At 48.1% G+C, this 12,861-nt stretch overlaps 1 protein-coding gene across 1 annotated transcript in view; it reads left to right on the top strand.

Moving 5' to 3' along the window:
* LOC140197833 (multifunctional procollagen lysine hydroxylase and glycosyltransferase LH3-like) overlaps positions 1-12,861 on the top strand; it is a 121,134-nt gene that overhangs the window by 77,688 nt on the left and 30,585 nt on the right. The window contains exons 8-11 of the mRNA XM_072258311.1: positions 616-717; positions 1,241-1,372; positions 5,571-5,692; positions 6,236-6,340. Of these exons, the coding sequence (XP_072114412.1) occupies positions 616-717; positions 1,241-1,372; positions 5,571-5,692; positions 6,236-6,340 (461 nt within the window). The remainder of the gene's footprint in view (positions 1-615; positions 718-1,240; positions 1,373-5,570; positions 5,693-6,235; positions 6,341-12,861) is intronic.

Genomic DNA, 12,861 nt, shown 5'->3' with positions numbered 1-12,861 from the left:
GGTGGGGGTGGTGGGGGGGTTGGAGGAGTACGTTAGAAGGTGATAGGTCAAGCTAGGTGGGTGGGGGAGGGAGGATGAAGAAAGAAGCTGGAAGGTGATAGGTGGAAAAGATAAAGGGCTGGAGAAAAGGAATCTAATAGGGGAAGAGAGTACGCCATAGGAGAGAGGCGGTGAGGGAGGAGCCAGCGTGCGGAATTGAAAAGGGAAGGGGGAGGGACTCAACATCTGAAGTTTGATATTCTGTGTGTTGTTCACTAATTTTTTTGCTGTCTGTGCAATTTGATTTTTTATTTGCATGGGATGTTGGATGTTTTCTTTGAACGGGTTCCATGGTGTTTCTTTGTTTCGTGGCTGTCTGTGAGGAAGACCGATCTCCGAGTTGTACACTACATACTAATACTGTGATAATAGATGTGCTTTGAATCTCTGACTGGGTAGATTGAGAGTGGGCTCACTGCAGCAAGTAGAGGAGGCCATGGACTGACGTGTCGAAATGGGAATGGGACCACCCTGTCTTAACCCTAACCTTGCTGCAGCATCTACAGTGCCACGGACCCTCGTCCCTACCCTTCCCCGAACACTCCGGACTGAACTGTAAAATGTTTTCTCACTCAGCTCCAGCTCAGTTATCTGGGAAACTATATTCCCAATGCCTGGACACACGAGACCGGATGTGGGATCTGCGACGAAGACATGTTGGACTTTTCACAGCTGCAGGTAAAGCGCACAGTTGTGAGTCTGCATGCGAGGGGTAGTGTGCATGAGTGTGTGTGTGTGTGTGTGTGTGTGTGTGTGTGTGCGCGCGCGCGCGCGCACGTGTCTGTGCATGACAGTGCGCTCGTGTGTACACATTTGTTCTGCCTCCCCCCCCCCACTCTCAGACTTTTCCTCTGTCTATGTCATTTGCTCTGTTTGTTGTAGGTGCATATTAGTATTTAAATTGGTTACCTAGGGAGTGTGTCAGTATGTACAGGGGTCTTGGGGAGTGTGTCGGTATTTACAGGGGTCCCGGAGAGTGTGTCTCTGTTTATAGGGGGTCCTGGAGAGTGTGTCTGTGCTCTCAAGGGGTCCGGAGGTGTGTGCCAGTATTTACAGGGGTCCCGAGGTGTGTGTTGGTATTTACAGGGGTCCCGGGGTGTGTGTCAGTACTTACAGTGGGTGCAGTGAGTCTGTGGGTGTTGTAGGCTGTAGGATTGATGAAATTCTCTGTGTGCTTGACCCTGGTGTTGCTGTCCCACAGGATGAGGACTACCCTCATGTGACAATTGGTGTCTTCATCCTCCAACCAACCCCCTTCTTCCAGGAATTCCTGGGACGCCTCACTACTCTGGATTACCCACACGACCAGCTCAGCCTCTTCATCTACAATCGGGTAGGTGGCGACTGTTTGCAGCTCATCCCTAACTGGCCGGGGTGGTGGGGGGCAGTGGTCAACCTCTCCACCCCTTCAGCTATTGAAATATATTTGAGTCTGAAATACATCCCACTCCCCAAACAAGATTTTTTTTAGAAAACGTAGGAGATAGAAATAAAGTCAAGTCAAGTTTGTTGTCATTTAACTATATAGAGGTATGTAACCCAGGGAGTATGTCTGTATTTACAGGGGGTCCCGGGAAAATGAGACAACGTTTCTCTAACCCAGGGTGTAAAGCACAGTAGTACTCGGAACACATCATAATTTATGAAGCTACAGATAAAACCTACAGATGAATCACACAGAAATAACAAACTAAAGTGCATTAATATTAAATATTGTAAGGTACAGAACAGATTAACCAGTAACACTTTGAATACGATGTGGCAGGGAGCTCAGAAGCCTAATGTCCTGAGGGAAGAAACTGTTTCCCATCCTGACCGTTCTTGTTTTTATACATCGGAGTCTCCTGCCTGATGGTAGAAAGTCAGAGGACGTTGAACAGATGAGTGGAATCCTTGATAATACTAAAGGTACTGTGTACACAGCGCTCCTGATAAATATCCCTAATGTCCCTAATGCCCCAGTGGATGGTAGGGAGACCGCTATGATCCTCAGCCGTTCTCACAGTCCTTTGTAGGGACTTCCGGTCCGATGCTTGACTGCTTCCGTACCAGATGGAGATGCAACTTGTCAGGATGCTCACAATGGTGCTCTTATAAAATTCAGTTAAGATGGGAGGGGATGGTTGGTGGAGCCTTGTTTGTCTCAATCTCCTCAGGAAGTGAGGAGCTTCTGTGCCTTCTTATCCAGGGAGGTGATATTGAGGAACCAGGTGAGGTCGTCTGTGATGTGAACTCCCAGGAACTTGGTGCACTTAACTCTGTCTGCGGAGGAGTCGTGTATTTGTGGAGGGGTTTGGTTCATCTGCAAGCTCCTAGGTTGTTCTTCTCACACCAAATTATAAAATTAATTTGTTATCGAAGTACCTATATGACATCACACACTACTGAACTCCTCTCTCTGGGGCTCATTACAAAGTTGGCGTGTTAGCTAACTCTGCTAAAGCCCCATGAGAAGGTCACCTTTCATTAGCAATATATGTCTTGGGTCAGTGTGATTTGGGGTTCAACCAAACAGGAAAGTTGGGATGTTCCGGGAGGGTCATGAATTGTAGTGAATGCTGTGTAAATACTGTCCCATGCAAAGTTAGTGTTCTCCAGGAAATGACAGATCATACACTGGCAAAAATTGTAAAGAAAGTATACTTACCAACATTTCAACTACATCAAACAGTTAACAGGAAAAACAAAAGGAGAGTAAAAGGGCCCATTACAGTTAAACCAGTCTAATGTGCACATAAACGTTGGAGCTCGTTTCTGGAGTAGCCGGGTGTGTCACTTTACTCAGGCATGGAACCCATGTTCTACGTGAAGGACAGCAGTCACAGTTCGACCTTCCCTCGAAGACCATCTTGAACAAAGTGGATAACCCAGGAGTATTGGCCCTTCCTCCTTGGAACCATTCGTCTGCACAAAGCACTTCTTAGAACGGGGACTCTACTTCGAACAACATTTGGCGGGTATCTTCCCTGTGCCCCGCTCTGCAGCTGCTGTCAAAAGATCGAAACCAGATTACTGTCCTTCAGAAATCCGATCCCGCCCAGCTCTCTAGAATCTTCCATTGCATCCCACTGGGTCACAACACGTACCCAGACTGTCCTGATTGGCTGACAGAGCATTCCTAAGTTGGGCAACATGTCTCCTTATCTCCTTAGACAAAGCCAAAACAATCTTATGAGTGGGACACACTGCTTTTATGGAAAACTGCTAAAATAAAAATACCTCACAGCATAGCAGTAGAAATCTTAAGCAGGGCATTACATTCTCCTCCCAACAAAAATAGCCATGTCCTCATGACTGGAACTTTTTAAAACACTATTCAGTGTTCAGATGAAAAAGGAGGAACTTGCACCTTCTCGGAAGCAGCTCTGAACACTACCTTGAGATACAGTTTCTTGCAGGCATTCACATGAAAATAAAGACATTCAATAGAACTTATGAAAACCTGTACATAAATGTATACCCAGCATTCCCTTAAGGTTGGGTCAGTGGTAAATGCAATGTTAGCATTTATTTCGTGAGGAGTAGAATGTAAAAGCAGTATAGGGTCAGAGCCATCAAACGCTCCTCATACATTAACCCTTTAATTTCTGAAGTCATTCTCCTGTACCTCCTCTGGACCCTCTCCAATGCCAGCACATCCCTTCTTAGATATGGGGCCCAAATCTGCTCACAATACTCCCAGGAGTAGTCTGAGCAACGTCTTCTAAAGCCTCAACATTACATCCTTGCTTTTATATTTAAGTTCTTTATGGAATCCTGCAGGAGGGCTCTTGTCCCTTTGCACCTCTGATTTCTGAATCCGTTCCCCATTTAGAAAATAGTCCGCACCTTTATTCCTTCTACCAAAGTGCATGACCATACACTTCCTGACACTATATTCCATCTGCCACTTCTTTGGTCGTTCTTCTGATCTGTTCAGGTCCTTCTGCAGACGCCCTGCTTCCTCAACACTGTCTTGGTATCATCTGCAAATGTGGCTACAAGGCCGTCAGTCTCATCGCCTGGATCATTAACATCTCACGTAAAAAGCAGCGGTCCCCACACTGACCCCTGCACTTCATGTTTCCTGCATTCACAATCCGCTATCAGATCACCGGCGTATGTTGTGAAATTCGTGATTTGCAGCAGCGGTATATTGCAATACATAATTAAAAAACTGTAAATTACGATAAGATATATGGTTCTGTGCAAAAGTCTTGGGCATATATGTATAGGTAGGGTGCATGAGACTTTTGTACACCACTGTAGTAATTTTATGGCTGCTGCTGCAAAAAAACTGCTTTCATGATATATGTGAGTGACGATAAACCTGATTCTGATCTGGGTCTCTATTGTGGACTGAGAGTGGGAAGGGGGCAGGGACAGGGGAAGGGAGAGGTGAGGGAGTGGGAAGCACCAGAGAGACCTCCTGTGATGATCAATAAACCAATTGTTTGGAATCAAATGACCTTGCCCGGTGTCTCAGGGCTGGGTGTGTCTGTGTCTGCACCTGCGGCACCCTCCCTCCCCCCCATCCCTGGCACCCCTTCTCTGCCACCTGCCCCACACCCATCCCACGGTGCTCCACCCTCACCATCCTTTGCTCCCACCAGACTTTAAAACTTGCTCTCCATTCCATGTTGACAGAAACAGCACTCTGCAAACGTCTTGGGAACCCTAGCTATATATGTACCTAAGACTTATGCACAGTGCTGTATAATTTTAAAATTAATTAATCAAGTTAGTAGTGCAAAAGGCGAGCAAAAAGACATAGTGAGGTATTGTTCATGCATTCAGTGTCCATTCAGAAATCGGACAGTGGAGAGGAAGAGGCTGCTCCTGAAATGTTGAGTGTGTGTCTTGACACTCCTGTACCTCCTCCCTGATGGTAGCAATGAGAAGAGGGCAGGTCCTGGGTGATGGGGGTCGGGTCCTTAATGATAGATGCCACCTTTTAGAGGTATCGCATTTTGCAGATGTCCCGTATGCAGGAGAAGCTGGTACCCGTGATAGAGTTTACAGTTTTTTCTGATCCTGTGCAGTGGCCCCCCACCACACCAAACGGTGATGTAACTTCCCCCCCCTCCTTCAACTCTCTCCTGGTTCTAACCTTCCCCTCGCACTAGGGGGACTGAATCACAGTGGCCGGGTAACCCATGTCGTTGGAATGTGAGGGGGAACTGGAGCCCCTGGGGGAAAAGCCATGTGGTCAAAGGGAGAGCGTGTAAACTCCACACACAGACGGCACCGGAAACCCAGGATGGGAGTTGGCAACTCCTGCCGGGATTCTCAGGACAAGGTCCCTCTGCCAGATTGACAGACATCACGCCCTGTTTCCCTAATTCCAACAATCGGGCAACTCAGCTCATTGCCCACGAGTCTGCAGGAGAGGCTGAGGTGGGAGCCGAAGGGCTTCCTGGTTCCTTGTCCTGCTGGGCGTCTCTGGCTGATCCAGGTGGCTGCCAGGAGCCTCACGGGCTTTGGTGAGTGTCGGGGAATGTGACGAGTCCAGGCCAGTGGACAGAGGGGTAAATATCTGCTCTGTGAAACAGGAGGTTTACCACGAGAAACACATCCAGGAGTTCTGGGAGAAATACAGGGAGGACTTCTACACGGTCAAGGTCGTGGGGCCTGAGGAGGAGATGACGGAGGGAGAGGCCCGGGACATGGGACTGTGAGTCTGGCCGCAGAGTGGAGGGGCGTGGGGGGGTGGTTTGGCGTGCAGTGGCAAGGGTGGGGCAGGGATAGAAGGGGGTGGGGGGGAAGAAGTGGAGCATGGGTGGAGATAGGAGAGGTGCAGAGGGTTTTTGAGGGAGATGTGAAGAGGGCTTTTAGGAAGTGGTATGGAGGATTTTGAGGGAGAGGAGGGTTGGGCTTTTGAGGGAGAAGAGGGGAGGACTTTTGAGGGGGAGGAGGGGACGGTTTTTGAGGGATGGAAAGGAGGGTTTTGGGGGAGAAGCAGAGAGGGTTTTGAGGGAGAGGAGGGGAATGTTTTTGATGGAGAGAAAGGGAGGGCTTTTGGGGAGAGGAGGAGAGGGTTTTAAGGGGAGGGGTTTGAGGGAAGAGGATGAGGAATGGGCGATGGAGGAGGGAGAGGGGATCTGCTTGTACAGGAGGCAAGTGTCATTGGGTAGAGCTGACCTCAACTATTCCCGGGTGGGATTGTGGAGCTGGATTCCCAGGCAGAATGCTAATACTGTGTCTGTGTTGTTCGTAGCCATGTGTGTCGACAGAACCCAGACTGTGACTACTACCTGAACCTGGACTCGGACGTGGCCCTGACCAATCCCGAGACCCTGAGGATCCTCATTGAGCACAACAGGTATCCCTCCTCTCTCTTCCCATCCTCACCCCCCCCGCCCATCCTTCACCCCCCTCTCCCCCATCCTTCATCCCCCCTTCCCATCCTTCACCCCCCTCTCCTCCCGTCCTTCACCACATCCCCCTCGCCCTCTTGTCCTTCTCCCCCCTCCCCCACCCCTCCCTCTCTCTCTCTCTCTCTCTCTCTCTCTCTCAGGCACACACATGCACTGACATGCACACCTGTGCATACACACAAAGATGCACATGTGCGCGCACACACACTGACACTCTTCACTCAGACACACACTGACGCACATGCACCCACACACACACAGACGGACATACAGGCTGTCAGGCACACCTACACACCTACTCCTACCTTCCTTCTTATCCAACATTATCTTAGACTGGTTTTAGTCCTAATCTGAGTTGGGCCACAGTCCTCTTTCAGCGGATTTACCCTTCCCTTCCCATCTGCCCATCACCCACACACTGTCTTCCCCCACTCCCGTGCCTGGGCTGTTCTCCCCGCTTTACCCTCCCAGTCGCGGCTTCCACCTGTCCAGTGTTCCTCCCTTACAGCGCCGCACTTGTCACCCTCCTGCCTTTGCCTCTGCCCTCTCTCCTGCCTTTGTCTCTCCCCTCCCTCCTGCCTTTGTCTCTCCCCTCCCTCCTATCCCCCTTAGTGTTCCCACGCATCACTACTGACCGCTGTCTCCACAGAAAAATTGACAGCGTCCAGGACAAACCAGCTGCTTGATAGGTACCCCCATTCGCTGTCACCTACTCTATCCTCCGTTAACACAGTGTGTCCCATCTACAGGACACACGGCAGCAGCTCACTGAGACTCCTTAGACAGCAGCTTCCAAGCGCCTCACCTCTACCAGCTGGAAAGACGAGGGCAGAAAAAGCACGAGGAACCCCCCCATAATCAAAGCCCCCTACATACTGTTCTGACTTGGAACTACAGGACTGTGCAAAAGTCTTAGGCAAATAGATATAGCTGGGATGCCTAAGACTTTTGCATAGTACTGTGTTTGTCAACGTGGAGCAGAGAACAAGTTTGTAAATCTGGTGGGAGCAAAGGATGTTGGGAATGGCGAGGGTGGACAGGGGAGGTGTGTCAGGGGAGCGGGGGTGTGGGTGCAGACACGCCCAGCCCTGAGACACCAGGCAAGATCATTTGATTCCAAGCGACTAGTTTATTCATCATTACAGAATGTCTCTCTGGTGCTTCCCACTCCCTCCCCAATCTAGTCCATCCCGATAACCATTTAAACTCCCGTTGACCTGCACTGGGACCACAGCCCTCCATGCCCCTACCATCCACGTACCTATCCAAACATCTCTTAAACATTGAGATCGCACTCGCATGCACCACTCACGCCAGCACCTCATTCCACACTCTCACCACCCTCTCAGTGACAACAGAGATACTGTTCCACACTCTCACCACCTTCTGAGTGAAGAAGATTCCCCTCAGGTTCCCCTTAAACTTCTCATCTTTCAACCTTAACCCATGACCTCTGGTTGTAGTCCCATCCAACCTCGATGGAGAAAGCCTGCTTGCATTTACCCGATCTATATCCCTCTGTCAAATCTCCATAAGACCATAAGACAAAGGAGCAGAAATAGGCCATTCGGCCCATCGAGTCTGCTCCGCCATTTTATCATGAGCTGATCCATTTTATCCTATTTAGTCCCACTCCTCCACCTTCTCACCATAACCTTTGATGCCCTGGCTACTCAGATACCTATCAATCTCTGCCTTAAAGACACCCAATGACTTGGCCTCCACTGCTGCCCGTGGCAACAAATTCCATAGATTCACCACCCTCTGACTAAAAAAATTTTTTCCCATTTCTGTTCTGAAAGGGTGCCCTTCAATCCTGAAGTCATGCCCTTTCGTACTAGACTCCCCCATCATGGGAAACAACTTTGCCACATCCACTCTGTCCATGCCTTTTAACATTCGAAATGTTTCTATGAGGTCTCCCCTCATTCTTCTAAACTCCAAGGAATACAGTCCAAGAGCGGACAAACGTTCCTCATATGTTAACCCTCTCATTCCCGGAATCATTCTAGTGAATCTTCTCTGTACCCTCTCCAATGTCAGCACATCCTTTCTTAAATAAGGAGACCAAAACTACCCACAGTACTCCAAGTGAGGTCTCACCAGCGCCTTATAGAGCCTCAACATCACATCCCTGCTCCTATACTCTATTCCTCTAGAAATGAATGCCAACATTGCATTCGCCTTCTTCACTACTGACTCAACCTGGAGGTTAACTTTAAGGGAATCTTGTACGAGGACTCCCAAGTCCCATTGCATCTCAGAACTTTGAATTCTTTCCCCATTTAAATAATAGTCTGCCCGTTTATTTTTTCTGCCAAAGTGCATAACCATACACTTTCCAACATTGTACTTCATTTGCCACTTCTCTGCCCATTCTTCCAATCTATCCAAGTCTCTCTGCAGACTCTCCGTTTCCTCAGCACTACCGGCCCCTCCACCTATCTCCGTATCATCAGCAAACTTAGCCACAAAGCCCTCTATTCCATAATCCAAATCGTTGATGTACAATGTAAAAAGAAGCGGCCCCAACACTGATCCCTGTGGAACACCACTGGTAACCGGCAGCCAACCAGAATAGGATCCCTTTATTCCCACTCTCTGTTTCCTGCCAATCAACCAACGCTCTATCCACGTATGTAACTTTCCTGTAATTCCATGAGCTCTTATCTTGTTAAGCAGCCTCATGTGTGGCACCTTGTCAAAGGCCTTCTGAAAATCCAAATATACAACATCCACTGCATCTCCCTTGTCTAGCCTACTGGTAATTTCCTCAAAAAATTGTAATAGGTTTGTCAGGCAGGATTTTCCTTTAAGAAATCCATGCTGAGTTCTGCCTATCTTGTCATATGCCTCCAGGTACTCTGTAACCTCATCCTTGACAATCGACTCCAACAACTTCCCAACCACCGATGTCAAGCTAACAGGTCTATAATTTCCTTTTTGCTTCCTTACCCCCTTCTTAAATAGCGGAGTGACATTTGCAATCTTCCAGTCCTCCGGAACCATGCCAGAATCTATCAACTTTTGAAAGATCATCGCTAATACCTCCGCAATTTCCACAGCTACTTCCTTCAGAACACGAGGGTGCATTCCATCTGGTCCAGGAGATTTATCGACCTTTAGCCTATTCAGCTTCCTGAGTACTTTCTCTGTCGTAATTGTGACTGCGCACACTTCTCTTCCCTGCCACCCTTGAGTGTCCGGTATCCTACTGTCTTCCTCAGTGAAGACTGATGCAAAATACTTGTTCAGTTCCTCTGCCATCTCCTTATCTCCCATTACAATTTCTCCAGTATCATTTTCTATCGGTCCTATATCTACTCTCACCTGTCTTTTACTCTTTATATACTTGAAAAAGCTTTTAGTATCCTCTTCGATATTATTTGCTAGTTTCCTTTCATAGTTAATCTTTTCTCTCTTAATGACCTTCTTGGTTTCCTTTTGTAAGGTTTTAAAGACTTCCCAATCCTCTGTCTTCCCACTAATTTTTACTTCCTTGTATGCCCTCTCCTTAGCTTTAACTTTGGCTTTGACTTCTCTTGTCAACCACGGTTGCATCCTTTTTCCACCGGAAAATTTCTTCTTTTTTGGAATATACCTGTCTTGCACATTCCTCATTTCTCGCATAAACTCCAGCCACTGCTGCTCTGCCGTCTTTCCCGCCAGTCTCTTTCCAGTCAACTTTGGCCAGTTCCTCTCTCATGCCACTGTAGTTTCCTTTACTCCACTGAAATACCGACACATCAGATTTCGGCTTCTCTTTTTCTAATTTCACAGTGAACTCAATCATGTTATGATCACTGCCTCCTAAGGGTTCCTTCACCTCAATCTCTCCAATCACCTCCGGTTCATTACACAATACCCAATCCAGTACAGCCGATCCCCTAGTGGGCTCAACAACAAGCTGTTCTAAAAAGCCATCTCGCAGACATTCTACAAATTCTCTCTCTTGAGATCCAGTGCCGACCTGATTTTTCCAATCTACTCGCATGTTAAAATCCCCCACAATTATCATAACACTGCCCTTCTGACAAGCCTTTTCTATTTCCAGTTGTAATTTGTAGTCCACATCCCTGCAGCTGTTTGGAGGCCTATAAATAACTGCCATCAGGGTCCTTTTACCCCTGCTATTCCTTAGCTCAACCCATAAAGCTCCTGTCTATCACCTCTCCACTTTCCCTGATAAGCAGTCGGCCATCAAGCTGCAGCTGCAGATCCCTAACATGGTCTCTGAGGAGCTGCATCTCGGTGCACCTGGCACAGATGTGGCCATCAGGGAGGCTGGAAGTCTCCCAGGATTCCCACATCTGACATCCTGAACAAAGCACTAACCCTGCAGGCATGCTATCTAACTCTACACAAATGAAACAGGAAAAATAAGTTACTCACCCACTTACCTCGCCAAACAGACAAACTTTTTAAACCATTAGCTGTGAGAGCCCTGCTGTTCCTGTCTGTCCGGGCTGATTCGCGAAAGGGTTGGGGGGGGGGGATGGAGAGAAAAAAAGAGTTGGTGCTTCGCTCTCGCCTCTTCCCGTTTACCGCCAAAGCCCGTTGAAGCCAAAGCCCTACACTCTGCTACCGCTCACTCCAATGCCCGCTCCGACAGCTGCCTGCTGTATAGGGTGGTCACCTTTTTAAACTCTCCGCGCGGTCCTGCCGACGTCACGCGCCTGCGCAGTCTCACCCTTCTTGCACTCGAAGAAGTTTTAAAAAAAAACTGCCTTCCTTCACAATTCAGCTCCCACGACGCTTTGTAGTCCCGATCCAAAGGACAGCCATTGGTAGCAACCTGCCTTTTTAAACTCTCTGCGCGGTCCTGCCAATCTCCTCTCAATCTTCTCTGTTCTAAAGAATACAGTCCTGACCAGTTCAATCACTCCTTATAACTCAGGTCCTCAAGACCCTGCAACATCTTTGTAAGTTTACTCAGCACTTTTTCAACCTTGTTTGCATTCTTCCTGTAGGTAGGTGACCAAAACTGTACTCAATATATTGATTTAGGAAGGCCAGTGTGTCAAAGGCTTTCTTTATGACTCTATCTACCTGTGGCACCCCTTTCAACGAATTATGTTCCCAGATCCCCTTGTTCTACGGTACTCCTCAGTGCCCAGCTGTTCACAGTATAAGACCTTCGATGGTTGGTCCTACCAAAGTGCAAAACCACCTACTTGTCTTCATTAAATTCCATTTGCCATTTTTCAGCTCATTTTCCAGCTGATGCAGATCCCACTGCAAGCCATGATAGCCTTCCTCACTGTCCACTACACCCCCAATCTTGGTGTCATCCGCAAATTTGCTGATCCAGTTAACCACATTATCATCCACATTAGTGATTATAAATGACAAACAACAAAGGACCCAGCACCGATCCCTGTGGCCACCACTAGTCTCAAACCTCCAGTCAGAGAGACAACCCTCTCCTACCACTCTCTGGCTTCTCCCACAAAGCCAATGTCTAATCCAATTTACCACCTCATTCATCTTGAATGCCGAGTGACTGAACCTTCTTAACCAACCTCCCATGCCAAACCTTGTCAAATGTCTTGCTAAAGTCCATGTAGACAACATCCATGGCCTTGCCTTCATCCACTTTCCTTATAACTTCCTCGAAAAACTCTGTGAGATTGGTTAGACATGACCTACCGTGCATGAAGCCATGCTGACTATCGTTAATCAGTCCACGTCTATCGAAATACAGTACTTCTATATCTGGTCCCTTAGGATACCTTCCAATAACTTTCCCATAGCTGATGTCAGACTCACATAGCTGTGGTGGGCAGCTCACCTAGGAGAAGGAAAGCTCTGATCTCAAACCTCCACTGCCATGTGGCTATACCCACTCATGGGGAAGGTTTCTGGAGTAAACCCCGAGGGGAAAAATCTCGAGCTTGAGTCCCTAAGGCAGTCCTACATTGAATTCAACACTGACTGGCGACTCCTGTAACGCAGCTGATGCTAAACTGTATCGGTCTCTGCTCTTCCTCTGGATTAATCAGTTGTGTGGAGAGGGGTACCTACTGCACGGGCAATGGCTTGCTCTCCATATTGATCTGCCCTGGCTTGTGTATCTTGTAGACAGCTGGGACAAAACATCCATGCTCGACCCCAACCAGCCATCACAGCAGCAGAATTAAGCCACTCTATGTCCAGAAGCATTTGTCTAAGTTAAGTGTGTATTACTAAAAGTAAAATGAACACTGTTTACACTACTTTGTTAGACCATAGGACCATAGATGAGGGAGCAGAATTAGGCCATTTGGCCCATCGAGTCTGCTCCACCATTTCATCATGGCTGATCCAATTTTCCTCTCAGCCCCAATCTCCTGCCTTCTCCCTGTATCCCTTCATGCCCTGACTAATCAAGAATCTCTCAATCTTTGCCTTAAATCCACGGCGCCTGTGGCAACGAATTCCACAGACTCACCACCCTCTGGCTGAAGAAGATCCTTCTCATCTCCGT

Source organism: Mobula birostris, chromosome 5 (genome assembly GCF_030028105.1).
Source record: "Mobula birostris isolate sMobBir1 chromosome 5, sMobBir1.hap1, whole genome shotgun sequence".
Taxonomy (NCBI): domain Eukaryota; kingdom Metazoa; phylum Chordata; class Chondrichthyes; order Myliobatiformes; family Myliobatidae; genus Mobula; species Mobula birostris.
The sequence above is the reverse complement of the archived record's forward strand: the minus strand, read 5'-3'. Positions and strand labels throughout refer to the sequence as shown.